This window comes from Bos taurus, chromosome 24, assembly GCF_002263795.3.
Source record: "Bos taurus isolate L1 Dominette 01449 registration number 42190680 breed Hereford chromosome 24, ARS-UCD2.0, whole genome shotgun sequence".
NCBI lineage: Eukaryota > Metazoa > Chordata > Mammalia > Artiodactyla > Bovidae > Bos > Bos taurus.
The window spans coordinates 21,892,135-21,920,048 of NC_037351.1; the positions used below are offsets into that span (position 1 = coordinate 21,892,135).

At 44.8% G+C, this 27,914-nt stretch overlaps 1 protein-coding gene across 5 annotated transcripts in view; it reads right to left on the reverse strand.

Moving 5' to 3' along the window:
* Positions 1 to 27,914, reverse strand: part of MAPRE2 (microtubule associated protein RP/EB family member 2) — a 187,217-nt gene that overhangs the window by 17,176 nt on the left and 142,127 nt on the right. For all 5 annotated transcript variants that reach the window (XM_059880787.1, XM_024984216.2, XM_024984217.2 and 2 more), the window contains 2 exons: positions 26,940 to 27,153; positions 2,093 to 2,232 (listed from right to left, as the gene is read on the reverse strand). In XM_059880787.1, coding sequence (XP_059736770.1) covers positions 2,093 to 2,232; positions 26,940 to 27,153 — 354 coding nt within the window. The remainder of the gene's footprint in view (positions 1 to 2,092; positions 2,233 to 26,939; positions 27,154 to 27,914) is intronic.

Below are 27,914 nucleotides of genomic sequence, written 5' to 3' on the forward strand. Positions count from 1 at the left end.
GTATAAGGGCTCAAACTGAGAATCAGCAGGTAATTTGAACTTTCCACAGTTTCAAAACCAAAGTCCTACTCACCGGATGACTTAAGGTTTTACCTTTTTCATTAAAGTGTTCAGAATTGTAAAGAAACACCCTCGTTAGGCAACTGCTGGCTGTTTAACCAGGTCCTTGTTTGCAAATATACAATTATCTCAAAAACTGTTTCCAGACTCTTGCTGGCTCATCAAGAACCGGATTAATCACCAGGACTGGCCCAGCGAGTGGCTGGGAACAGCCTGAGGACCTGGAATAAAGGTTCCAGCCCCAGCGGTGGGGGTGTGCTTGTATGCTTAATTGCTAAGTTTGTCCAACTCTTTGCGATCCCATGAAATGTAGCCCACCAGGCTTCTCTGTCCATGGGGATTCTCGAGGCTAGAATACTGGAGTGGGTAGCCTATCCCTTCTCCAGGCGCTCTTCCCAACCCAGGAATCAAACTGGGGTCTCCAGCCTTGCAGGCAGATTTTTTACCAGCTGAGCAACCAGGAAAGCCCAGGGGTCGGGGTAGCCGGGATAAAAGACTCTCCTCCCAACTCAGGGCAAGGATGGGTGTTTTCTACACTGGGTTCTGAGCTCCCAGTTGTCATATTACTTTTTTGTTTTGAAGTTTGCAATTAGAGTAAGCTTTTTTTTTTCTTTCTTTCTTTAAATTTGAGGATATACAATACTGTGATGATTTTTGTCCTACATCAACATGAATCAGCCACAGGCATACATGTGTCCCCACCCTCTCCCCACCACTTCCCTCCCAACTCCATCCCTCCAGACTATTAGAGAGCACTGGCTTTGGGTGCCCTCAGTGAGAGTTTGATGTACGTCACAACTTTTAAACTATGCATGCTGTGCTGTGCTAAAGTAGCTTCAGTCATATCCAGCTATTTGAAACCCTATGGACTGAAGCCTGCCAGGCTCCTCTGTCCATGGGATTGTCCAGGCAAGAATACTGGAGTGGGTTGCCATGCCCTCCTCCATGGGATCTTCCTGACCAAGGGAGTTAACCAGTGTCTCTCCTGCGTTGGCAGGCAGGTTTTTTACCACTAGCGCCACCTGAAAAGCCCCTTAAGCTATGTATACACTTAGGCAAAGTTAGCTATTGTTGGTTAGGAAGCATATGTAAGCTTTCATATTGAATATTTCAAAGACAGCAGAGATAGATTACTGCAATCCCAGGGATATTAGATAAAAAAGAAAAGTCCTAATTCACTGTGGCCTTTCTGATCCCCCCGCTCCTGGGTTCAGTGCTCCTGTCTACTTTCACTCCTGTGGGAAGGGCTCGGTGTTTGGCTTTTGCTGGTGAAACAGCTGGTGGTGTGTGTCTGTCTGTCTGTCTGTCTGTCGGTTCAGCGAGAGAAGGGAAGTTCTCTGTCTTGCTGCCACTATACGATCAGCATCCAACACAGTGTCTGTCACATGGAACAGCCTTAACCGATAGTTGCTGAAAGAAAGGAGGAAGGGAGGGAGACCAACCCTTGATGCCTGTAACACAATCTAGACTGGCTCAAAGCGCCGTGGCCCAGCCTGGAGCTCCTAACAGCACTGAGGTGTGTGTCTGCGGGGTACGGATGGGGGGTGGTTAGCCTGCCCGCTTGCATTTACCTGAGGCCTTCTCATCTGTCCTCCTGTCTCAATGTATTTTTGTTGTTGGTAGTCGCTCAGTTGTGTCTGATTCTTTGCGACCCTATAGATTGTAGCCTGCCAGGTTCCTCTGTCCATAGGATTTCCCAAGCAAGAATACTGGAGGGGGTTGCCATTTCCTTCTCCAGGGGATCTTCCCGATCCAAGGATTGAATCCACATCCCCTGCTTGGCAGGTGGATTCTTTACCACTGAGCCACCTGGGAAGCTGTTCTCTCAATAGACAGCTGTGAGATTGGTGACTTAACATCTTTTATTGACAACGGGCCACTGATTTTACCCTCCCCACTAGTTCCTTTCATTCTGACTTGACTGAAGCCACTGGTTCCTTCCCCTCTCCTATCCCAGGCCCAGAGAGGTCTTCTCATCTCGCCCTCACACCTGTCTCTGCTGCCACAGACTGGGCAGGGGATGCTGAGTTACCTGTTCATTAAGCTGTATGACCTGCGTTTCTAAGTCTTTATCAGATCTGGATGCTGAGCCGCTGGACGAAGCCCTTTTGGCTGATGAGGGACGAGAAGGTGTGGATCCTGGTTTAGATGCTGGACTGGATTTAGCCGCACCTAAAAGTAACCAGAATAAATTATGAGCACTGGCAACATGAGAAATGCTTTTTCGGTAGACAGCAAAACTATGATAACAAAAGGAATTTACTAAAACATATAAGAGATAACTGCCGGCTACCCTTTCCCAGCACAGTGTGTGGATTAAGTTGCACTGGTTGTGTCTGACTCTGTGCGATCCTATGGACGGTAGCCCACCAGGCTCCTCTGTCCATGGGATTTTCCAGGCAAGAATACTGGAGTGGATTGCCACTTCTTTCTCCAGGGTATCTTCCCGACCCAGGGATGGAACCCTCGACTCTTACATCTTCTGCACTGGCAGGTGGGTTCTTTCCCACTCATGCCACCTGGGAAATCCCTCCCAGCACCGAAGTAGCACAAACACACTTAGGAAGACTGCATGTGATAAAATGAGAGAGTCCTGGACAACTTAACCCTTCTGAGCAGTTTTTCCCTCAAGTGACATGAGATTAATGCAGTTGTCCTTTCTTCCTCCAGAGAGATGAGAATAGCAGACACAAAGGGATTTTAACTTCTTTTTTTTTTTTTTTAAGAAGGAAAGGTTCTCTGATAAGCTCCAAGCATCATCATAATTGAATTTCTAATACCGATCTTATAACAAAGTAATCCCTTAGGAGAAATATCGATGAAAATGTCTATTTTTTCCTCTTTTAATACCCTAGTTTCAGCCATTGAAAGACTCTAGGAGCCATGACATCTCTGTAGCAATGGGCACTCTTGGTGCCCAAGTCCGGCTTCTAAATGTTATTCTGCAATAAAAGGGCTTCTTGAGATACGGCTGACTCCAGGGGTGGGCCTGGAACATCTTATGTCAAAGAGCAAGGATGTGCTCAAGAATTAAGGTCAAGGAGACAGGGGTCAGACTGAAGGGGCTCCCACCTAGCCACACTCAGACCATTTTGCAAACCAAAAAGAATAATGGCTATAATTGTATTAAAATGCACTGAATAAACAAAAATCTAGTCCACGATGAGGGGAGTAGAGAGGAAGGATCTAAAGATCTTTACAGAACACTGACAGCTAGGAAATTGCTAAAGAAATGCTATAGAAAGAAATCACCGTTTTGTAGTACACTTAACTGATCCAGGGAAGTTTCATCAACTGACTCTAAGACATTGAGAGGTTTTTGGAGAAGCAGATAGCAACACATGTCAAGTCGTTATCCCGTAAGTTGCTTATAATGGGAGAAAGATATGCCTTTACAACAGGGAAGCCTGGGGATTAAGACAGTAACCAAGTTATTCAGCAGCATCACTAATAATGACAGAAACTGGCAAAACTAAAAGACCACAGATGTCCGGCAAGACCTCATCTACCTGAAGCCCAGCTTAAAACAGGCTCTCCCTGTCTAGAACTTGACAGACATAGAAATGGGCTTCCGCAGCCAAAACAGAAGGCACAAGGTGTAAGCAATGAAGTTTACACACTTCACGGGTTTATAAATTCAGAGCCACTGCTGAGGCCCAGCCACGCCCTCTTCCTCTGAACAGCTCAGTCTGGTGCAGGTCCTCCCACTGGCCCAATTCTTCACCGCAGTCCCCCCATGCCCTGGCTCTTGCAGGGCAAGAACTCATCACTCTCTGCTCTGTAAGCTCTGCGCTTAGCACAATACTTGGCAGAACATGTATTTGGTGAAGGAACAACTGTTTAAACAAATACAGGAACAAGTAAATAAAACCTGGTTATATTTCCAACTTTACACTTTATTGGGACCAAGAGGTGAGAAAAAGGCAAGGGGTTATACAGGCAAGCTAACAGCAACAAGTTTCAACCAATCTCCTAATTATAAAGTAGCAAACAGGGAAGACTACAAAATTTCTGTCTGTCTGTCTTCAGGTGCCGGAAGTCATCAGCGAGAGGTGCCAAGTCATACACACCCTCAAGAGGCCTTGATGGCAACATACCTTTTAATATACCTGCCTGTTATAAAGGAGAAAACAAAGAATTTTCTTCTAGAAATACACGGAAATGCCTAATATGCTGAAAATCAGAATGCTTAAATTAGGTATGACTGAAGAAGTTTGAGTATGCACACCTTTAATTACCTGGAAACCTCACTTATGCACAAGACCCTCCCAAGTATAGATAGTGGATGGCCTGCTTTGTGATTCACCAAAGCTGCGAGGAGCCTTCATCTTTGTAGAAGCCCAGATAAAATACTCCTAGACAGTTTCCGTGTCCCACTGACCAGGTTCTCTAACTCCAGGCCAAGTCAACAGGGTAAGGAACACAGCACAGAGAACAGCAGGGAAGGCAGGGCGAGGATGTGTGGGCCTGGCAAAGAGCCTTCTCCAAGGGCGGCCACCAGCCAGTCTCGCTGGGGAAGCTGCTGTCGACAAATCAAGTCACTGCAGATATTTTCATGAGCTGTGTGTCGTATTTTAATATAAAGAAGGTCTAACAGAAAGTAGCTCAAAGACTGTCCATGACCAACCCCTTTTATTACTAGATACAGACTTACTAAGTGCCTACCATGAGCCCTGTTGCTTCCTGGATGTCTCAGTGGGTGGAGAATTCACCTGCAATTCAGAAGACATAGGAGACCCGGGTTCGATCCCTGGGTCGGGAAGATCCCTGGAGGAGGAAATGGCAACCCACTCCAGTGTTCCTGCCTGGAGAATCCCATGAACAGAGGAGCCTGGCGGGCTACAGTCCATGGGGTTGCAAAGAGTCAGACCCGACTGAGCGACTGAACACAAGAGTGATAAGCCCTGCCCTGGAGGTCCCTGCTCTAGAGGAGCTCATGATCGCACGGGAGTGATCATTTAAGAATGCTCACAGACAGAAAGACAAATAGTCTATGTCATCGCTGACACGTGGAATCTAAAAAGTAAAGCAAATGACTGTATAAATATATTAAAAAAAAAAAAAACAAAAAACTGCCCAGGCATGGCCACTCTCGACATTCTCAGGTACAAGGCTGTGTTCTAGACATGACCACAGACCGTGCTTGGGCGGCATTCCCTCTGCTGAAACTCCTCCCCCTTCTCCTTTGAGTGACTGAGTCTAACATCCTTCAGGTCTCAGCTTAAATGTGGCCGTGCAGGGAGGCGACAGGACCCAAACACCCTCCACACAGCACCCATCAACTGGAGTGGTATCGAGTGATTTATTTAATGACTGCTTCTCCTATTAGAAGGCTTCCCAGGTGGCGCTAGTGGTGAAGAATCCGCCTGCCAATGCAGGAGATCCTTGGGATGGGAAGATTCCCCTGGAATAGGAAGTGGTACCCCACTCTGGTATTCTTCCCTGGAAAATTTCATGGACAGAGTAGCCCAGTGGGCTACGGTCCATGGGGCTGCAAAGAGTCGGATATGACTCTAAGCGACTGAGCACTCCCATTAGACTTAAACTCCAACAAGGCAGGAGTTGTGTCTGCTTTGTGTTCTCAGGGCCAACCACAATGCCTGATCCGGAGGAGACACTTGATAGTTACACTTTTGTGACTCATGACAGAACTCCTGGGAGAGGCAGGTATCCAGGGCACAGGTCCCAAGGGAAGCTCGAGGATCTGATGGCAACTTCAAAATCACCGACAGCAAGAGCCGGCACTCTCTGAAGGAAACCAAACAAAACCCACCAGCCTCCCAGAGAAAGAATCTCTGACTGGGTTTCAAGGTCACCTTACATCATCACTTAGGCCCTTTAGAAATGGAATCAGGACAGCAGTTCACCTGGGTAAATTCAGTTGGTAAACAGTTAACTCTGAGTAGGGAGGAGCAAGGTGGTTTGTGCTGGGCTGTCCAAGTCTGCCTTGGACATGCCTCTCCTGAAGAGAACAGCCCTGCAGAAGGGGTTTCCCTAGAGGGCGACTGACCACCCCCACCCTTCCCCTGCCAGGCAGGTGTCCCTCAGCAGGTCAGCACCTGGGATGGGGCTGGTTGCAGGAGCTGAGTGAGATCCATCGGACACACGTTCTTCTACTCCACCTTACCCAGTCTCATGTAAATTTTAAAAGAAAAGCATGAAAGGAATAGAAGCCGGTTGCTTGTAAAACAAGGTTGTGTGTGCTTGCATGCTTAGTTGCTCAGTCGTGTCTGACTCTTTGCAACCCTATTAGACTGTAGCCGGCCAGGCTCCTCTGTCCATGGGATCTCCCAGCAAGGATATATTTTCGGGACATCACCAAATGCAGCTTGCAAAAAAAACCCTGAAGTGTCTGATAAGAAATTAAAGTAGAAGACGTCAGGGTAAGCCAGAGCCCCATGGAAGACCAAGTTATCAGGGAAGAAAAACTAAAAATAAGCAGAGGGAGCAGGCTGGGAAGGAAATGGGGTCATGGGAGATGCGGGCAGCTCACGGCAGAGGCCAGAGCGGCTGCCGTCACTGGCGCTGTCCCAGTTCCAGCTTCTTCCTGAGGAAACACATCCCTTGCTGCTGACAGAGTCCAACTCGACTGTGGTTCACAGGTCTTAGCACTCAAGTGCCAGCTGTGATTCACAGATCCTATAAACTGGCACCATGCATGCAGCCTGGAGGTCTCTGAGATGAGAAAGACAATGGCAGTGAGAGTCAGCCTTGGCATCCCCCTGCTGCTGAGCGGGGAGAGGACAGTGGAGAAGAGGGGCTCGGTCCACGGCCCACGCGCTATACGCGCCACACGGGGGATGGGAGCAAAGATTCTGCCTCCACAGGCAGGACAAAGCAAAGAAGGGAAAACAAATTCGAAAAATGTGAAAAGCTCAATTAAGTAATTAATACTGGAAATTTAAAATTAGAGGGGTTTTGAATTCTGATTTAAGTTGTTTGGAAAGAAACTGATAATAGAAATAAACGTCTGATGGATGAGGATACACCAGTTGACTGTACATTTTCTACCTTCCAGTCAGTAAAGGCAAAGACATGAAAGAACGGGAAGGACGTCGGGAAGATCTTAGTATCTTCAGAGGTTAAAAGTTTTTTTTAGAAAACCACACAATTAAAGCTCATTTTCAAAAGAATGTAAACTGAGCTCTTTAAATCCTCGCAGGCTGCAATCTGATATGGACATACTGACCCCTCATGGCTACCACGTGATCAACACACACCAACAGACAGCAAAGGCTAAAATGCTAAAGTTTATAAAGATGAAAACCCAACCTTGTGTTCGCGGTGTCTAATGCTTTCATGGGTTACCTTTTTAGAATAGTAGTAGACGATATCCGGTGTTGTATCGTACTCATTAGACAGTTAAGAACGAGGTTTTTGTTTAAAGTCTTGCTACCTTCTATCGTCTTCTGGGGGTGTACCCAGCTTGTGGGGTGACAGATATTCTTTTCCTGGGCTGCAATAAGGATGCTACCAGAAAACTGTACTGCTATCACTAATATTAAACTTAACACTGATACAGTACTTTTATGTAAGCTAACCTTCATATTCCGTTTTTGTGAAGCGACCCAAGGATGTCCTTGATGGCATCCAATCATGGCTTGAGACACAGGGGTTCTCCAATGCTGCCTTCATGCTTCCTCAAATGCCCCCAAGCCCACTGCTGACTTCGCTTCTGTACCTTCCTGTGCCTCTCTGCTCAGTGATGCTCACGCGGAAAACATTTACATAATAGCTTTTAAAGAGAGTACAGCTACTTCGGCAAGAACACAGATGCAGATTTTTTTTTCTTGCAGCTATGAGACATTTCAATTTTTTTTGATAGTGAGGCTGCATTTGACGATGTCCTGAAAATATAATGAGCGGTAGCCCCGTCTTACAAGAATCATTTTTCCCTCAAGTTTTTCTCTCTCTCCCTAACTTCCCCCCTTCAAAGTAAAAAGGAGTTTCAGAAGTGGAGGAAACTAGACATAAATTCTGTACAAGTCCCTGTAATTCTCTGATTTGACCCACTGGATAGGGACATGATTTACAATGCTAGTCTTTGAGCAGTTGTATCTTAATTAATGCCTTCAGGAGTTGGGGGTATAAATATGATTCTAAGACATTTTAAACCATAGTTGTAAAAAACAAAGAGTGGCCTGATTCACTGTCTTAGTGAAGCCAGAGCATTGCTGTGTCTAAATGTCAGTAATTAGTAGCTTGCTTAACGTTTACAGAAAAATGTTCCACCATTTTAGGCCTATGAGGCCCAATGAATTCATAACTAAGAAGCAAATAAAAGCACTTTATCCTTCTTTATACTTGGCTTTTATTCTCTGTGGCTGGGGCTCTGGTGGAATTTAGAAATTCTTCTCACATAATCTGCCATATTCTTTCTACCAAAATCGTAAACAGAGGAGCTAAAAATATGACGTTAATACTGTTGACAAGAACCACAGAGACAGTAAAGAAACACACAGTCATTCAGGAAGCAACCACTCTCCTGGTTGTCCCCAACTTCTTCCCTACTTTGTGAGCACCGCCCAACACACACACACACACACATCCGCTTCCTTAATTAAAAAGCCCATGGAGGAGGGGTGGGGATGCAATGGGTGCAGGGAGTCAAAAGGTACAAGCTTCCAGTTATAAAATAAATAAGTCCCCGGGATGTAATGTACAGCATTAACTACAGTTATTAATACTACAGTTAATAATACTGTACTGCATATTTGAAAAATGAGAAGGGAATCAAACTGAAAAGTTCTCATCACAAGAGGAAAACAACTTGTAACTCTGTGCAGTGATGGCTGTTAGCTAGGCTACATTTCACAATATGTACATTTCACAATATACACAAACATTGAGTCATTAACGCTGTACATGTGAAACTAATAAAATGTTATATGTCAAATATGCCACAATAAAAACAAACCCAAACCCCACAGAACAACTCAAACATGACCTAAGCTATCTCGAACCTACACTGATTAATCGTTTGTGGATGAACCTGACATCACTTCCTTATCACCCGTTAACTTTGGCAAACAGGTGTTATTGTTTAATGAACCTGGCTAAAATAAATAATTGGGCCACTGCTGGGGGAGATGGTATGGGGTGGGACTGATTGAAAAGAGAGAATTCCCACAGGAAGAGGATCTCCCAGGGCACTAAAATGACACCAGAGCTGTCACACTGCAGAACGACAAGCTCCCGTGCAACCCTGACCGTCGCAAACACAAGATCTAACACTTTCCTTCGAAAATGCCTCTACACCTCCACTTTGAATGTTCTGTAATCTGCTCGGCCCTGAGGGTGGGAAAAAAAAAAAAGCACCTCAGTGGCCAATGTTTTGTCCAAATGGAACCTTAATAAGGGTTCTGGGGTGCCCTGATTCACGAGATCATTGACAGGTTGGTTCTTTTACTCTCCAGTGAGTAGTTCAGAGGCCTCACTGGCTTCTGTCCCACCAGGGCATCCAGTGGCAAAACTGGGCTTTTCCTTTTGGCCACTTTGGTGTCGGCTTCTGAAAGCTGGGTGGCTCCACCTCTAAGCAGCTTGGGGCGGGGTTCCACAGAGCTGAGCTTGAACCATGTCAGTCCTGCAGAAGGAAGACCTGCTAGGAACACCGTGTCCTTCCTCTTGCCCAGGGAGGTGGTGGTGAGGAGCAGGGACGGGGGCCCTACAGCCTTCAGAATAGCCCTGGCCCTGCTGCCAGCTCACTGGCAGGACTTTTGCTGCCACCTGGACTTCTTTCTGTCCTACACAGTCATTAGCAGTCCGTCCTTCCCAGAGCTGGGGAGAGTACCTGGGTTAAGCTGTGGAAAGTTCCTACCCAGGAGCCTGGCACGCAGTAAATCAGCACACCCTGTTATTATTATTACTCAGCAAATGAGGCCTGATTCAACTAATGACGAGAAAGCACACAGGCTTCCCACTTCTAGATGCCAGCAAGATAAAAACTAAACTGCTGACATGATAAGGAAATGAGACTCATTTTATCTAAAGGAAATCTTTATGAAAACGGGTTTAACCCATAACCCACCGGTGGGCTCCCAGGCCTAGGTTTCCCCATTCTGTACTCTGTCTTGAGAATCAGTAGACCAGAGCCCAAGTCTCTGTGCTCCTTCTGAAATCACCCCGATTCATGCATTCCTGTCACAAATATTTACTGAACCCTGACTACGTATCTGGCAAGCTACAGGCACTTGGGATAAAACAGGGAATGAAACACAAAGATGCCGGTCTGTGTGGAATTCACGTTCTAATGGGGGGAATTTGATAACAGACAATAATGTTAATAAATTAGTAAGTGACATGATAAACCACAAAGTAAACGCCATGGCAGAGGCAGGGCCAGGCAAGAGTAGGGAGTGCCGGGTGGGGCTGGGAGTGTGGCAGTTCTGAACAGAAACTTCAGAGAAGGCTTGAAGTTCAGGATTATCCATCGTGTAGTCCCCTCCAGTCTCAAGCCCTTGCTCAGACCCAGAGGACCTCCCTGAATCCTTCCAGAAGGACAGGGGTCACAACCTCAGCCCCCTGGGTGGCAGCCCAGTAGGGATGCCACGAGGTGGGATCCACCCTGGGCATGCATGGGGGCAGAGGGGGCTCACTCGGGCTCAAAGCCTCCCTCCTCACCAAAGCCGACGTGTTTGGAACAGCCCCTTGGTTCCAACTTCCAGGATCCCTGGAAGGGACATGCCACTTGCAGGAGTCACTCTGACTTCTTCAAAGCCCCAGTGGGAAAGAGCAAGCTGAGCAAAGACCCGAGACAGGCGAAGTTAGCCTTCCAGACAGCCAGGAACATTCCAGGCGGAGGAAAGACCCAGCCTCATCAGGAACGGAGGGAGTTGGGGATGCTGCAGGAGGAGGGAGCTCGAGAGGGACTGGAGGGCGGCCGCCTCGGACCTCAGAGGTTACTGGCAGGAGGCCGGCTTTTGTTCTGAGGGAGACCGGCAGCCATGGCAGGGTCCTGGGCGTGACGTGGGTTGCAGGCGGCTCTCTCCGCCTGCCAGGTGGACAACAGACTAGCGGGGCTGAGGGTGCAGAGGCCAGCTGGGCAGCTACTGCGGCCACCCCTGGTGTGAGTGGTGAGTGCCCAAGATGAGTGTGGCTTTGGGAAAGCGTTCACAACGTGACAGTTTAGAAAACCCTATGATACATCCCAAAGCACCAAACATCTGGCCATTGATCTCAACTTAGGTTTTGCGTTGTTCAGTTCAGTCGCTCAGTCGTGTCCAACTCTTTGCGACCCCATGGACTGCAGCACACCAGGCTTCCCTGTCCATCACCAACTCCCGGAGTTTACTCAAACGCGTGCCCATTGAGTCAGTGATGCCATCCAACCATCCCATCCTCTGTCGTCCCCTTCTCCTCCCGCCTTCATCATTAACAACTAGAAGGTCTTCTGGGATCAACAGCATCTGCTACTGGCTCCAAGGGGAGGGCAGAAGGACGAGGCGGCGGTGACAAGAGCCATGAGTCAGCCAGGGTCCCTCCCGGCCCGCTGCTTGGAGCCATCCCACAGTGTGCTAACCAGCTCTGCCCTGGGAGAACATGCCAGGGGACAATGCCGACAGCCCGGGCCCGAGCCCCAGTGCCCGAGGCCTTCCCGACCAGCGGTCACCGAGAGGGGCGAGTGGCCTGACTCAGCCGGGCATGTCCAGCCAGTGTGAGCATTCACAAACCGAGTTACTTCTGCCCTGGTTACTGTCCCTGCTGGAGAGGATGTACTTATTTTTAGCCATCATGTGATTCTCCAGTGTTTTCCAGGCTATGCTTGAGTCACTCTGGTTTCGGAGAAATTTTCAGAGCTGGGGGGTGGAAATGCAGGAACGCCTTTTCTTGAAACGGCTTACATAGTAAAGATTCTGACTTTACGTAGTTATTTGAGCATGGTATGTATTTCTTTTGATAAGCTGACTTTTCATATCCCTCACATCCTGGTAGAGAATTCAGTGTGCTTTGCAACGCATAAGGTGTCAAACAATTACTATCTTATTCTAACAAGTTCAAATTCTTGTTTTGAAATTGTTCTCAAAGCAATTTCTCTCTAGAAGTAGAGAAGCTCCCTTACCCCTGTGAAAATAACATGCACCAGCATTCCGATTATAATTGAGGGGAACACTCCCTTGCTTGTTTACTGCAGCAATAAGGAACACTGGTGGCTGAACGAGCCCAGCAACCCCAGTCAGCCCACTGAGAGTAGAGACACACGGGCATCACCATGACAACATCAGTGTCACATGCACTCCTGGCATACAGCCATCATTTAAGCCAGAAGCTTAGAGACTAAGATGGCCATTCTGGGGAACACAACTACTTATGTTCATCCTTTATGATGTTCAGTCAGAGACCTACTGGCTCCACTGACAAGACCAAGCGTTTCAGGTTGTCTTGATGATGGTGGTTAAGTTCCCTGTGCTCCATTAACACTATCTTACTGGGCCTCTCTTGCAAAGACAGAAACAGGCTGAAGCCACAGAGCTGCAGGAGCTCCGGGAGGTGAGAACCAGAGCTGAGCCCCACTCTAATCACCTACTCTCCTCCATTCCAGTTGACTCCCACTCCAGGTTAATCCTAAAGGAAATCAAGCCTGAATTTTCATCGGAAGGGCTGAAGCTGAAGCTTCATTACTTTGGCCACCTGATGTGAAGAGCCAACTCATTGGAAAAGACCCTGATGTTGGGAAAGATTGAGGGCAAGAGGAGAAGGCGGTGACAGAGGATGAGATGGTTGGATGACATCACTGACTCGATGGACATGAGTTTGAGCAAACTCCTAAGGACAGTGAAGGACAGGGAAGCCTGGCAGGCTGCGGTCCATGGGGTCGCAAAGAGTTGGACGTGAATGAACAATGACAACAACCAGTTTTCTGCTTTTACCACCCAATGACCAAGCCAGAAACCTGTGCATCATTTATCCTTGGCTTCCCCTGTCCTTTACGTCTCATATCATATTACCATCAAGTTTTGTTGATTAAACCTCCTTAAAGTCTCTATAACCCACATGCCTGTGACTTCTGTTCAGGCCACCCTCCTCTCCTACATGGTTGGCTGCACCAGCTTCTTGGCTGTTGTACTTAAAACCTTTCAATGACTCCCCAGAATCCTCATAACAAATTGTAAACATCTGTGACTACAGAACTTCAGGCGACTGCCCCACTGTGTTCTTCACCTCCTGGGGTACCCACTCTCTCCGAGAGCACGGGTGGGACCTGTGGCTTGCTTCCAACCAACAGAATATGGGAAAGGTGATGGAATGTCACTCCCATCACATGGAATCCTATAGGATTCTCTCTCTGACTGGTAGGCACACTAGAGACTCGCCCTCCTGGCCTTGAAGAAGTCGACCTCTACCGCAAGCACCCATGTTGGAGAAGCCCATGGGGTAAGGAATCGCAGGTAGCCTATGGGAACTAGGAGTAGCTGCCAGCAAGGAACTGAAGCCTCAGTCCTGCAGCCTCAGGGAAGCTGCCAACAACACAAGGGAGTTTTCCCCGGTCGAGCCTATGATTAGACCACACCCCAGCAGATGCCTGGATTGCAGCCTGGTGAGAACCGAAGGCAGAGAACAAGACGAAGCTGTGCCTGGACTTTAGAGGCTGTGACACACTACATGAGTAGTTTTAGGCTGCTAAGTTGGTAGTAGTTCTGCAGCAACAGGACATGAATACTGCCTCTTCACACATGATACAAGGGCCCTGGCTCACCTGTGCAGCCAGCCTCACATCTCAATGTCTATATGGAACGACATGCACTTTACTGAATACTGCATGTTCTTTCTTTAAAAAAATTATTATTTATTTTTGGCTGTGCTGTGTCTTTGGTACTGGCTGTCCGTGGGCTTTCTCTAGTTGCAATGAGCGTGGGCTACTCTCTAGGTGCAGTGCTCCAGCTTCTCACTGCAGTGGCTTCTCTTGCTGGGAAGCTCTAGGGTGCACAGGCTCAGTAGTTGTGGCGCAGGGGCTTTAGCTGCCCTGCAGCCTGAGGGATCTTCCTGGACCAGGGATCGAACTCACGTCCCCTGCACTAGCAGGCGGATTCTTAACCACTGAGCCAACAGGGAAGTCTGAGCATGCTCTCTTTTGACTGCAACATTCTATTCTGTTTGCAAGGCTCTTTTCCATACCCTTCACCTGGCTAACTCCTACTCATTCGCTAAGTCTTAGTCAAACCTCATGTCGTCCAAGAAGCTTTCCTAGAGTATGCTAGGTCAGCTCCCGTGGTCTTCTTCCTAACACACCCTCACTGCACTTACCTCACTTTAATGCTGTTGTCTATTTAGTGCCAGACTTCCTCATAGGCTGTAACTTCCTGATTCCCTGTCTATTTCCAGAACCTCTCACAGTGCCTTAAATAGCTGTTGAAAGACTAAATAAGAATTCAAGTAAAGCTTTCACAAAAGGGCAAGGAAGCCAACAAAAAGAAACTGTTGTTTAAGAACTATTTTCTGAGCTCCTGTGTAGTGCACTATGCCATTTTCTGAGCTACGGCGTCAGGGGCTCCTCAAGTGATGGAGACGATTGGCGAAGACGTCCAAACAGCCTCGTGCTGGCGTAAATGTTGCATTCTCCTTGATCCACAGGGACACTGGAGTGATTCAGTTTAAATCAATTCAACAAATACTACGTGAGAACCTTCTATGTGTCAAGCAACGTGGAAACAATGATTGAACAAGACAGAACTGGTTGACAGTTTGGTTCACCCAATTCCAGGGGGATCAAGAGAATTCTTCAGGTCAAAACTGTCTTCAGTTCCCACCCACCATACCAAAGGACAAAGAAAGGCACCAGTGAAGAAGAAAAATAGGCTCACTGGTGACTCGTGATAGTCTGCTCATGGAAACAAATAAATGCTAAGTCACTGCCTTTTGAGGTTTGACAAGCTTTCCTGTGAGGCTAAGCAGCAAAGCGCCAAGTTATTATACCTGAGGAGAGAAAAGGGATGATCCATCATGGAAACGCATGCAGGGAGCAGCTGTGTAAGAATGACCCAATGCTGGTGATGAAAGGACCCAGTACTGTTTAAAATGGGGCCAGGACAGACCTCCCTGGTGGTCCAGTGGTTAAGACTCTGCGCCTCCACTGCAGGGGGCATGGGTTTGATTCCTGGTCGGGGAACTAAGATCCCACATGCCGTGTTGCACAGCCGAAAAAAGAAGAGAGCCAGGATGATCTGCTTCCCGGATGAAGACAGGGCAACGGTGGAGGCCCTCACCTCCTCCTGCCAAGTCCCATGTAAGGGCACAGAGTGTGGCGTGCTGAAATTCGTGCTGGTTTTGTCCAAGGGGCTTACTCTTCACTTTGAAATGACCCAGATCATTTACTCAGAGAATGATCTGAATTGAAGGATTAAGAAATCAGAGATTAGTATTCCCATGAACCTAGGGCTCGATTTTCTGGACTTTATACACATTTCTGCTTTTGAGTTGATAGGAGGCCTGGAACAAGTAGCTGAATGTTTGTTTCCTGCATTTACAAACATATATAAAATATAGTGACTCTCACCCCAGAGCCTATTCCAAGGATAAATGCGAATGTTTTTGAACTTCTAAAAATTATAGCTGTTTAAAAACATAAACGCCATTCAAATAGAACGGCATGTGCTCTGTTTCAAGCCTTTACAACACTGGAGGGCCTTTTATTTCCTTCACTAACTATGCAATTTCAATTTGGTTTGTGAAATTTTACTGCAGTTCAGTTCGTGTGGGAAGAAGAGAAGAACATAAGACAAGACCATATCTGTGATATTTGAGTGCGCATGTGCTAGGTCACTTCAGTCATGTCCAGCTCTTTGTGATCCCATGGACCATAGCCTGCCAAGCTCCTCTATCCATGGGATTCTCCAGGCAAGAATATTGGATTGGGTTGCCATGCCCTCCTCCAGGGGATCTTCCTGACCCAGGGATCGAACTCGCATCTCTTACGTCTCTGACTTTGTCAGGCGGGTTCTTTACCACTAGCGCCACCTGGGAAGCCACTAAGAATACTGGCGTGGGCAGCCATTCCCTTCTCCAGGGGATCTTCCCAACCCAAGGACTGAATGGGGCAGCCATTCCCTCCTCCAGGGGATCTTCCCAACCCAAGGACTGAATGGGGCAGCCATTCCCTCCTCCAGGGGATCTTCCCAACCCAAGGACTGAACGCTGGTCTCCTACACTGCAGGCAGATCCTTTACCATCTGAGCCATCAGAGAAGGATATTTGAGAGGCAATATAACAACACAGTAGTTAAAAGAGCACTAGACTCTGGAACCACAGGGCTCCCAGTTTCCAGTGTGTGACGCTGACAAGTTATTGAACATCTCTGTGCCTCCGTTTCTTCGACTCTAAAATAGGGGTGGGATGGGGACTGTCTACCATTTAGGACTGCTGTGAAGCTCAACTGAGCTCAAACAGGTTAAGTGTTTAGAACAATAGCGGGCATTCAGTATGTATTCAGTACTTACTCCCTCTATATCTGATGTGAAGAGCCAACTCATTGGAAAACACTGATGCGGGGAAAGATTGAAGGCAAGAGGAGGAGGGGGAGGCAGAGGGTGGGATGGTTAGACATCGTGTCTGACTCAATGGATCTCAATTTGAGCAAACTCCAAGAGATAGAGAAGGACAGGGAAGCCTGGTGCGCTGCAGTCCATGGGGTCACAAAGAGTCAGACTTAGTGACCGAACCACAATAGAATTTTACATGTTTTCCCTTTCCTTAACTTCCATTAAAAATGCATAGTAAATTTCAAAAACCTCAACCTGTGATACACTTTGACTCTAAGAAGCCAAAATAATTAAAACTTATAAACTGAATTAGTAGCTCAAAGGTGTCAAAGGTGCTGTCTCCTGAAACAAACACATTAGGATAGAAATGGAAGACGCACGTCTCTTCCCAGGAAGAAGCTCCGGTCTCTTCCCAGGAAGAAGCTCCGGCCTCTTCCACAGACACTGCCAGCAGAGTCTTCTCTGAGGCTCCTCAATTCTTCACAACTCTTGGTTTCCCTTTGTGCCCGATATTCCAAACTCGCAGATATTCAGTATCCTGCAGGGCAGAGTGCTGCTCGTATTTTACACTGTGGTTTTATGATGGTTACAGATAGAGGAACATAGTTTTAACTATACTTTGAGGAGAAAAGTATCCTGACATCTAGCTTATATATTTCACATTTGACAGATGTGTAACTGGAGGAGCAAAGCCACCATTACCCCCATTCTCCTTCCAAGGAGTAGGGAATGTCCTTTAAGAATCTAGGTTATTGGACCACTATAATCCACACCCCTCCCCCCCATTTTCTCCAGGCCTAAATGTAGGTAAAGGAGCAGCCATTGGTGTGCATCTTAGGGGATGATTCCTCAATACAAACAGGCCAAGGGCGTGCCACGCTGATGGAGGGCAGGGACTGAGTGAAAGATACATTGTTCATATAATAAGGAGAAGTGCTAAAGTGAAGTGAAGTCGGTTCAGTCCTGTCCAACTCTCAGTGACCCCATGGACTGCAACCCACCAGGCTCTGCTGTCCCTGGGATTCTCCAGGCAAGAATATTGGAGTGGGTTGCCATTTCCTTCTCCAATGCATGAAAGTGAAAAGTGAAAGAAGTCGCTCAGTCGTGTCCGACCCTTCGCGACCCCATGGACTGCAGCCTACCAGGCTCCTCCGTCCATGGGATTTTCCAGGCAAGAGTACTGGAGTGGAGTGCCATTGAACACCCATTTAAAAAGGAGTCTTGCTAATTATGAGACTGGTAAGAAAAATGCATTTCTTCCTTGTTATGAGTTGATATTGCATGATTTTTTAACATTAACATCTGATCCTTGAAGTTGGTATGTGGCTAACAGAGTATGTGGTTAGTGACTGGGGACTGCGGGACAGCAGTACCAGGCAGATAAGTTGTAAGAATAAACAAGCACGACTCCTTCTGAGGGAGAGACTACGAAGGGACAAGAAAGGTGACGCTGCCTGTGCTCATCCTAATGCGGTTCTCGGGAGTAAACGTCATCATGGGCTGTTTTAGTCTAAAGAGAAGATATGAAAAACATGCATTTCTTGGAGTGAATGATGACTTTGGGGTTGAGACCAACATTTGTATTTAAAGAGTGGAGTTTCTCAAAAGGTAAACGAAGCCTTACATCGTGGCAATAATAAGGACAAAGGTCTTGTATAAAGGTACAGCCCTTAGGTCAAGGTTAGAACTCCTGAGTGGAATTTAGCTTCTTGAGTACTTTTTACTTGGACTCTTGAACTAAAGCCTGTTAAATAAGAAACATCAACGCTCACCAGAGCAATAAAACAAAATGCAGAGTCTCCATGACATAACATCACAATGTCTAGGATACAATCCAAAATTACTCACCATATGAAGAGTCAAGAAATGGTGGATATAGCAGACAAGAACTTTAAAGCAGCCATCATGACCATTTCCATCAAGTAAAGTATGCTTATAATAAATGAAAGATAGGCACTCTCAACAGGGAAATTAAAAAAAAATTAAAACTGAAAGAAATAGTTGAAATATAAAAAATGCTCAGCAGTAAATGGAGATGACAGAGAAAGAAGAGGGTCAACCTGAAGATACATTAATAGAAACCATCTAAAGAATAGAGAGAATACTGGGAAAAACGAACAGAGCCTCAGGGACCTGAGGGATAATATCTAAAGCTCTAATATATGGAAAAATGAAGTTCCAGAAATATAGGTTACAGAGAATGAAGCTGAAAAAATACTTTAAAAAAATGCTGAAAATCTCCCCAATATGGTAAAAGACATTCGCTTGGAGACTTAAAAAGTTTAATGAACTCCAAAATAAGATAAATTCAAAAGAGAACTTTGATTAAATCAGGCACATCACAGTCACACTACTGAAACCCACAGAGAAAGAAATCTTAACTGCATCCAGAGAAAATAGCCTATCCACTACAAGGGAAGGTGATTAGTGTGAGCACGCATTTCTGGCCACAGAAAGTGGAAAGACATCTTTAATGGGAGAGCGTGCGCAGTCACTACAGTCGTGTCTGACTCTTTGTGACCCAATAAACCAAAGCCCTCCAGGCTCCTCTGTCCATGGGATTCTCCAGGCAAGACTACTGGAGTGGGTTGCCATTTCCTGCTCCAGGGGGTCTTCCCCACCCAGGGACTGAACCCACATCTCCTGCATTGCAGGCAGATTCCTACTGAGCCACCGAGGAAGCCCTAACGGGAGAGAGGGAAGAATACAAGAGCCGTTTGAATTCTTTATCTAGGAAATATCCTTCAAGAATGAGGGTGAAATAAAGGCATTCACAGAAAAAGGAAAACGAAAAGAATCTGCTGTCATTGCACCTGCTTTACAAGAGATAACTTCTTTTTCTGTTTTAAAGTTATTGGGTCTGAAGAGAAATGAAATTAGTAAGGAACTCAGATGCTCAGGAATGAATGAAGAACACTGGAAATAGTAAAAATATGAAAAATAAATTTTTCTCTTAATGTCTTTAAAATTCATATGACTATTTAAAGCAGCACTGCCTAATAGAAATATAATAGGAGCCATGTAAATAAACTGCTTCTAGTAACCACATTAAAAAAATCTTGAAATTAATTTTTTATACATGTCAAATATATACAATATATGCAAATTATCATTTCTACATGTAATAAATATAAAAATTATTAAGCTAGTTTTATATTTTTCCCATATCAAGTCTTCTAAATTCAGCATGCATTTTATACATACAGCACATTTCAATGTGGAGTAAGCACACTGCAAGTGCTCAAAAGCCACCATATAATACAGCACTGATTTAAAACAAAAGTTATAACATTGTCTTGTGGCATTTATAATGTATATATGTTTATAGTATAATACGTATGATAGGCAAAGCAAAGAACACTGGAGGGAAAGGTCATCAGGGTTCCATTTTACATGAAATGGTATAAAGCACACTGTGAAAAGGCAAGAATATAATATGTATGGTAATCCTTAAAGCAACTGCTGAAAAAAAAATTAATGCAAAGAGATACTGTTAAAAAGGCAATAGATAAAATAAGGTGAAATATTAAAAAATTTTTTTTTACTTCAGAAGACAACAGAGAAAGAGAAATATAAAAAAACAGAGGGGACAAGCAGAAAACAAATGATAATATGGTAGCTCTAACTCTAGCCAAATCAATAAGTAAATTAACAATGAACTGGACACTCCAATGTCCACAGACTACCAGAATGAATAGAAAATGCAAGACCCAATTACCTGCTGCTTATAAGAAACATACTTTAAATATCAAGCCAAAGACAGGTGGAAATTTCCCTATATGAAGAAAGATACACCATGCAAACAGTAAGCATAAGAAAGTTGGAGTGGCTCCATTAATATCAGATAAAATAGACTCTAAGACAGAGATACCTTTTACCAAAGCTAAAGAGGGGCACCTCATAAAATAGAAAGGTCAATTCATCAGGATGACTCAACAATCAGAAATTTCTATGAACCTAAACACAGGAAACAAAAATTACTAGAATTAAAGAGCTGCTGCTGTTTAGTAGCTAAGTTGTGTCTGACTGTGAACCTATGGGCTATAGCCCTCCAGGCTCCTCTGTCTATGGGATTTCCCAGGCAAGAACACTGGAGTAGCTTTCCATTTCCTCTTTCAGGGGATCTTCCAATCCAGGGATTGAACCTGCGTCTCCTGCGTTGGTAGCTGAATTCTTTACCACTGAGCCACCTGGGAAGCCCAGAATTAAAAGGACACATCGATAATTCCATAATTAATGTTAATGCTCTCTGCAGCAACTGTTAGAACTTGATAACTACTAAAAAGAAAAAGCAGTAAAAACATAGATGATCTGAATAACACCGTCTACTACCTTGATATTGATATTTCTAAAACACCATGCAACCAACAACTGCAGAATGCATATTTTTTTCAAGTGACAATGACCAAGACAGACCACATTCTGGCCCAGAAAATCAAGATCAGAACAAGGATTTTAAAAAACCACTGTAAACTGCTACATTTCACTGTTCCTCCTAAAAGACATAAAACAAATTAAACTTTGTGGGAAAGTAAAAGCAACTCTTTTTTACCCAGTGGTGATCGGTGATGCTTACTTAGATTACAGGTACTCAAAAAATATGCAAACACTGGTAAATAAACACAATCACTTTGTCAAGGTTGTATCAACGGCCTTCAAAAACCCCAAATTAAAGATAATTGAGAGTGAGAGTATTCATATACTCAATACAGTTTCTGAAAAATGCTGTTTGGATTTATTTAAATCTCCATTTAGGAATTTAATTATGATCATTCAAATGCTTTATTCTATTCTATGTCTTAGGTTGCTTCCTTTTTGAAATCATTTTCTAGTATTTCTGTTTAATCTTATTTTGAGGCCGGAATGCTAAAGTCCCTAAGGAAAAGAGAAAGCTCAGAATCAATTTCCATAGCAACTCTAAATCCACCACACTATATTTGTATATGGGAGTTTGATTTAAGTACATTAATATATGTGGATTTGCAACATGTCTAAGCTGTGGTTGCTATAGGAACCGCAACTTCAAATTTCCTTTTAAGTTTAGTAAGTGCTCAGACATAAGAACTGATCCCCCTGACAGATATCTCAAGTTGCAGATATGGCTGGCAGCAATAAATTTATAAACATGACTCACGATGATATATGTACTTAACAGATATCTGTCATTATGAAAATGTGCATTTTAATACATGTTCCTAGTTGGTAGATCAAAAGCAATTCAAGATGCAATTTCTCAGGATGGAGATAGAATAAGACTTTGCCAGGCAGCCATTCATCCTTAGCAAAAGCCTGTGCCATGCTGAAGCTTTCTATAGCCCAGCTAAGTCACCCACACACACACACATCAACAAGCTCTATAGCTTCTCTGAATCCACAGAATATCCTGTTGTCTGAAATGGCAAAAAATCTGGCACATTCTCACAGAGACAGAACGCATCGAGCATCTGTAGTGCATTTATTTTGTACACAAGCAAATCACCTATGGTGCGTGGCTGTATAAGTACTCTGTATGATGTAAAAACACAATTTTTTTCTTCCCATGTAGACAGTCCTTTCTTAATTATCAATGTGGACAATCCATCCCATGATCACTTTTCCCAATTCTAACATGGCCTCTTTGCCACAAGGCACACTGGCTCCCGCATACTACTCTTCATGTATGATAGCCAGGACCTGCACGTTAGCTTTAATATTAGCTTACTGAAGTAGAGTGAGATACAGCCACTGCAAAATGGACTAAATATTTCAAAGCCAAAGTGAAAAAAAAAAAAAAAAAAAAGACCATCTCCTATTTTCAATTATACCAGACGTTGCTTGTTTTCACTAATGCAGATAATTAAGAAATGACCAAGGCTTAGAGGTGGAAACAAATGACTTCTGAGTGTTACTAACCTGGCATCACTCTGAAATAACTGATGTACGTAGGTGAACTTCCTAGACAGCTGGGGGCCCTCACCTCATCAAGCAGTTTAATTTGTCTTTACTTTTTTTTTCTTTCTGGCCATGCAGCACAGCCTGTGGGATCTCAGCTCTCTGACCAGGGACTGAACACGGGCCATGGTATTCAAAGCCCAGAATCCCAACCACTAGGCCACCAGGGCTTGTCTTACATTTTGAATGGACAAAATCAGACTTGCGTGCGAGGATGGCTTTGAATGGTTTTAGAAGAGGCAGAGAGGCCAGTTTAGAGATTGTAAAACAGTTTATGGGAGAGATGATTATCAAGAGAAAATTAAATCTTAAGAATTAGAAGGGAACTCTGAGGGCTGGTATTGTGTGGATCCTGAGGACGACAGACACATGGCACTCTGTGATTCAGCAATAAATATCTCAGGCTGCTGGACCACTGATAACATTTGGGGTTCTTCTGTCTTTTCTTTTACTGATACTCATACTTTCTATAGCTATCACTGCACCCCCTGCCCTACTTAGGTACATGCTGAGAAACGATACCCCCATGTTTGTTATAATTCTATCCAAATTAAGAAAGAGCAAATAAAGTGGATCAAGAAACACACATTTCCAGTCATAAAGTAAATAAGGCATGAGGTTATAAAACACAGCATAAGGAATATAGTCATGAATATTGTATTAACTTTGTACGGTTCAGATGGTAATTAGAATCACTGTAGTGATCACTTTGCAATGTATACAAATGACAAAATGTCTCTATATTATACACCTGAAACTAATATAGTCTTGTATGTCAATTAAAAAAAAAACAAAAATCAAATAAATGTAAAAGAAAGAGCAAATAGGCTCTGGATAAGTATTCTAGGAACTCTTTCTAAAGTATATGAATTTGATAGTGCAGATTCTATACCTATTCTGACTTTTAGAATATTCTGGCTTACATTTTCTTGGCTGCTTTACCAAGAGTTGGATACATGACCCCTAAGGGAAAAAAATACACTCTCACTGTATTTATAGGAGTCTTTCTCCTATGATAGCTTTTAAAACCGTATTCTACCTGTCATGGTGATGTATACATGTGACGCATACCTGAGCTATCATTTTTTCAGTGTAGTTTTACTACCCTACCGTGTCCAAGAGTCAAGACATGGTTCATAGAAAAGGGGACGGCTGGTCTGACTCCTGGAAATATCCTTTGTCTTTGATTAGGACCAGTGAGGTAAACGCGGTCAAGGCATCAGGAGCACAAGCCTGAGGAATACTGCCTTCCCGAACACGAGAAACCAAATTCATCATTTGTTTCCCGAGCTTTGTTACCTGAGAAGTTAAGCTCTGGAAACAGTATTATTTCTCTTCCAGGCTCATGGACATTCTTTCTATCAAAATGGCACAAGGTTCTCTGTGGCTTTTGTGAAAGACAGATGAGGGAGATCCTGGAAAGCAAGGCCAAGGCAGCACAAGGACAGTTCTTTTGTGTGTGTGTGTGTGGAGGGGCCGGGGCGGGGGGTGGTGCCAGTTTAAGGACACGTTATGGTCGCAGAAGAAAAATGTTTTGAGGCCTGTCCAGGTCTACTGCTGAAAACTTGAAAAAGTGGCAGCTGCGATTCAAGATGAACTGGGACATCATTAGCAGTTACAGAAAAAGAGCCGGAGGCCAGCGCTACCAGCCAATCTTGGTTTTCACACCTCCTTGTCCCCCCACCCCCACCTGCCTGTATCGCCCCGGCTCCGGAGGACGCACAGCACTCCCCTTCTCGATTCTGGTCCAAGAAGAGTGACAGCCTCTGATCAAAGCTGAAGGCCAATTTAAACCGCCGTACGTTTTGGTTTCCCAGTTTCCCTGTGGCTTCATTTTTACCCAACCTCTTCCAGCACCTCTGTCCCCCAAAAAGGAAAACACATTCCCTTTCCTCTCCAAACCTCTTTTGATGGCCCTGACCCCATTTTTCTCCCTGCAGCCTCAGGGTCACGCTCCACCAGTTTCCCCTCTTGAGTCCTGCTACAGTCCTTCTCAGAGAATCTTTCTCCCATCTTACAAACCGGCTCCTAGTGTCTTGTCCGAAAAGCAAACAAAATCAAATCCAGGACAATACCATTGTTCCCCCCAAGTCTAACTTTCTAAAGCATCTGTCAGCTCTTCCCCATCAAAATGGGGAAACATACCATCAAAATGTTTTTATTTTCCTCCACCTTTTTCCTGACCTTTCGGTGAAGGCAGAATCTCCTCCCCCACATCACTTTCACAGCTGTGTGTAACACCCTTGTTAAGCCAGTGCCATCGAGGTGGATGGATTCAGCATTTCAACAGATCAGTTTTGCTCAAGGACAATTACTCACCTCCCAGGAGCCAGATTTCCTCCGCCTGTTTCCAGGCTTCATCCTACTTGAGCTCTCCACAATTAATACTTGGTGCTTCTGCTGGACCCTCTTGCTAGAAACGTCCTACTCTGCTACTGAGCTGTTTTTTCCCCCAATGTTCCTCCTTTTCTCAGTTTAGCAAGGGTTTTCTTCTTGCCCTTAAGTGTATGTGTTCCCAAAGATCTGTGCTTTGTTTATTTATTTACAGCTGCGTTGGGTCTTTGCTGGTGCGGTGAGCAAGGGTTACTCTTCGTTGTGATGCTCGGGTTTCCCATTGCGCGCTCAGACGGTAAAGCGTCTGCCTACAATGCGGGAGACCCGGCTTTGATCCCTGGGTCAGGAAGATCCTCTGGAGAAGGAAATGGCAACCCACTCCAGTATTCTTGCCTGGAAAATCCCATGGATGGAGGAGCGTGATAGGCTACAGCCTACAGTCCATGGGGTCGAAAAGAGTCGGACACGACTGAGCGATTTCACTTTCACTATTCTCTTGCTGCAGAGCCAGGCTCTGGGCACATGGGCTCTAGCTGTGGAGCACAGGCTTAGGTGCTTGGAGGCATGTGGGATCTTCCTGGACTAGGGATTGAATCCATGTCTCCTGCCCTGGCAGGTGGATTCTTAACCACTGGACCACCAGGGAAGTCTCTTGTCTTTTTTTTTTTTTAAGCTTATTTAATTCTATGGCTTCAAAGTTGGGATTTTTATGCTGTCTGAGATTCCTTCCTCCAATTCCTTTAACCCATTCCTGGACCCATCACTCCACTAAGAGACCCCCAAGTTGAAACATCCAACGGACCCTCCCAGTCCTCAGTGTACTGGACTCCTCAACAGGTTTAGACACTGATAACTGTTCTGCTCCCCTGACACATTATTCCCTCATTTCTTTCCATCTTTCTGGCATCTTCCCTGCTCCCAGGTGAGTCCCTCCTTTTCTATCCAAACATTAAATGTTCAAGTTCCTCGGGCACTCCCCCTTTCTTACTCAGGACTAACTTCCAGCCTCAATTACCTGGATGTGGGAGACTCACCAAATGTTTATCTCTAGCTGACACTTCCTTGAGTTCCAGATACCTGTACTCATTGTTTACTACTGCACGCACGCGTGCTCAGTTAAGTTGTGTCAAAATCTTTGTGACGTCATGGACTACAGCCCGCCAGGTTCCTCTGTCCATGGGATTTTCCAGGCAAGAATATTTTCCAGGCAAGAAAGCGGGTTGCCGTTTTCTTCTCTAAGAGATCTTCCCGACCCAGGGGTTGAACCTGTGTCTCCTGAATTGGCAGGCAGATTCTTTACCACTGGGCCATCTGGGAAGTCTTATTATAACCATTTTTAATCATTCTGATTAGAGATTGGGCATAAATAAGGAATGTGTATTCTGATAATATGAAGGTTACTGAATTAACAAGTGTAAATGCTGGTTTTCAAATGGAAACACATGGTTTCTGAGGATTTCATTGTTTAACTGTCCAGTACCACAGCTGGTGTTTATAATAATGACCCTCATTTAACAGGAACACATTCTGCTTGGTAAAGTCTGATTTTTTTTAGGAAAGAATGTTTGTAACATATCTTGCAAAGATTTTTCTCTAGAAAAGTTAAAACATTTTTTAAAGTTCCAGGTATTTATCATTAGTGACTTTACTTTTGGACAAAGTTGGCTAAGTGAGGTCTTGCTGAACGTGGTCCCATAAAAACTGGCACTGCCCACACAGGAGACAGGATGGATTTTTCATGAATTTCCTCTGAAGGATTACAGAATATGATCCATATTTAAAAGTATTAACAAGTTCATATTCTAGATCTACTGGCTGCAATTAAACAATAAAAATATGTTGAAATCTAATCACATTACTTGAAATTTCTCAAAAAACGAAAAAGGAAAATGCAATCTATCCCTGAAGTTGTACAGCTTCAGTGACACCCAGTGAACTGTTCTGCCTTTTTAATAGTTTAAATCCTGATTGTTAGACTTATTACTAGGAAGATAAATGTGGTCAAACAGATAACAATAAACATCATCCAGAGGTGTGAAAATACTGACTACTGGGAAGAACCAAGCAAACACAGGATAGCACGGGGGGGCCGGAGGCATTTCCCAACACGAAAGTGACTCCAGAACGACACTGCTCCAGTACCTGCTGTGGGGGAGTTGGCATGGTGGGACTTCTTGGGCAGGTTGAAGATCTGTTCGCCCGGGTCGGGAGGAGGGATTGCGTCTTGCCCTTGTCGTGCCTCTACGGGGTCATACTCCTTCCCATCGTAGTTAGCATCGTAGAACTTCTTAAACCACTGGATAAAATCCAGGTTGTCCTGGAAACGCCCTTTCACCAGCTTCTCCACGGGAATTACCTGCAGTATAAAAGCACCGGGTGAGTCACAACCCCCAGGCTGGTTTGTATTTAACACAACTGAACAGCTCCCGAAACAGAACTATTTCCCTGTGTCTGCAATTCATGCCTCCTGGCCTCTGCCCTAGTGTCTTAGCCAGCGGTATCCCCAAATCCATAGAATTCTTCATTATACTAAAGAAAAATTAAAATGGTGTAGCTGATTCTCCTGGGATGTTTAATACATCTGAACAAACCATAAGGAAAATTAAAAGGTTGCAGCTAATTTGCCTGGAATATTTAACACATCTGAATAAACCTTCCAAAATAAGGAATACCCCAAGCTGTCAAGAAGGGCGGAGCCTCTTCATAGAATGTTTATTGCCAGAGCATCTCCCCTTATGAACATCTGCGTCTGGGATGTTGTGTTGTTCCAACACACACAGCTCGATGGGTTTTCCTTATTTCTTTATAACACCTGGTCCAGTTGTGTTGGAATAAGCTCTTAAACTGTAACTGTTAGAGAGTACCAATGAATAGGAACTCAAGTCAATGAAAACACACACTAATCTAATGGTTCTTCTGAAACAAAATGAGCTTTCATGGAACTTATTTACAATGTAGAGACACAAGCATAAAATAAAAGCAACTAACCACAATACAGGGCACAGTAATTCACGGGCTACACAGGAGCACAGTTAATGTGCCATGGGTGGATGGGGGTGCGGAGGAAAAGAGAAATGGATTCAGGTGAGGGGAGTCACAGAAGGGACTGAAGTCACA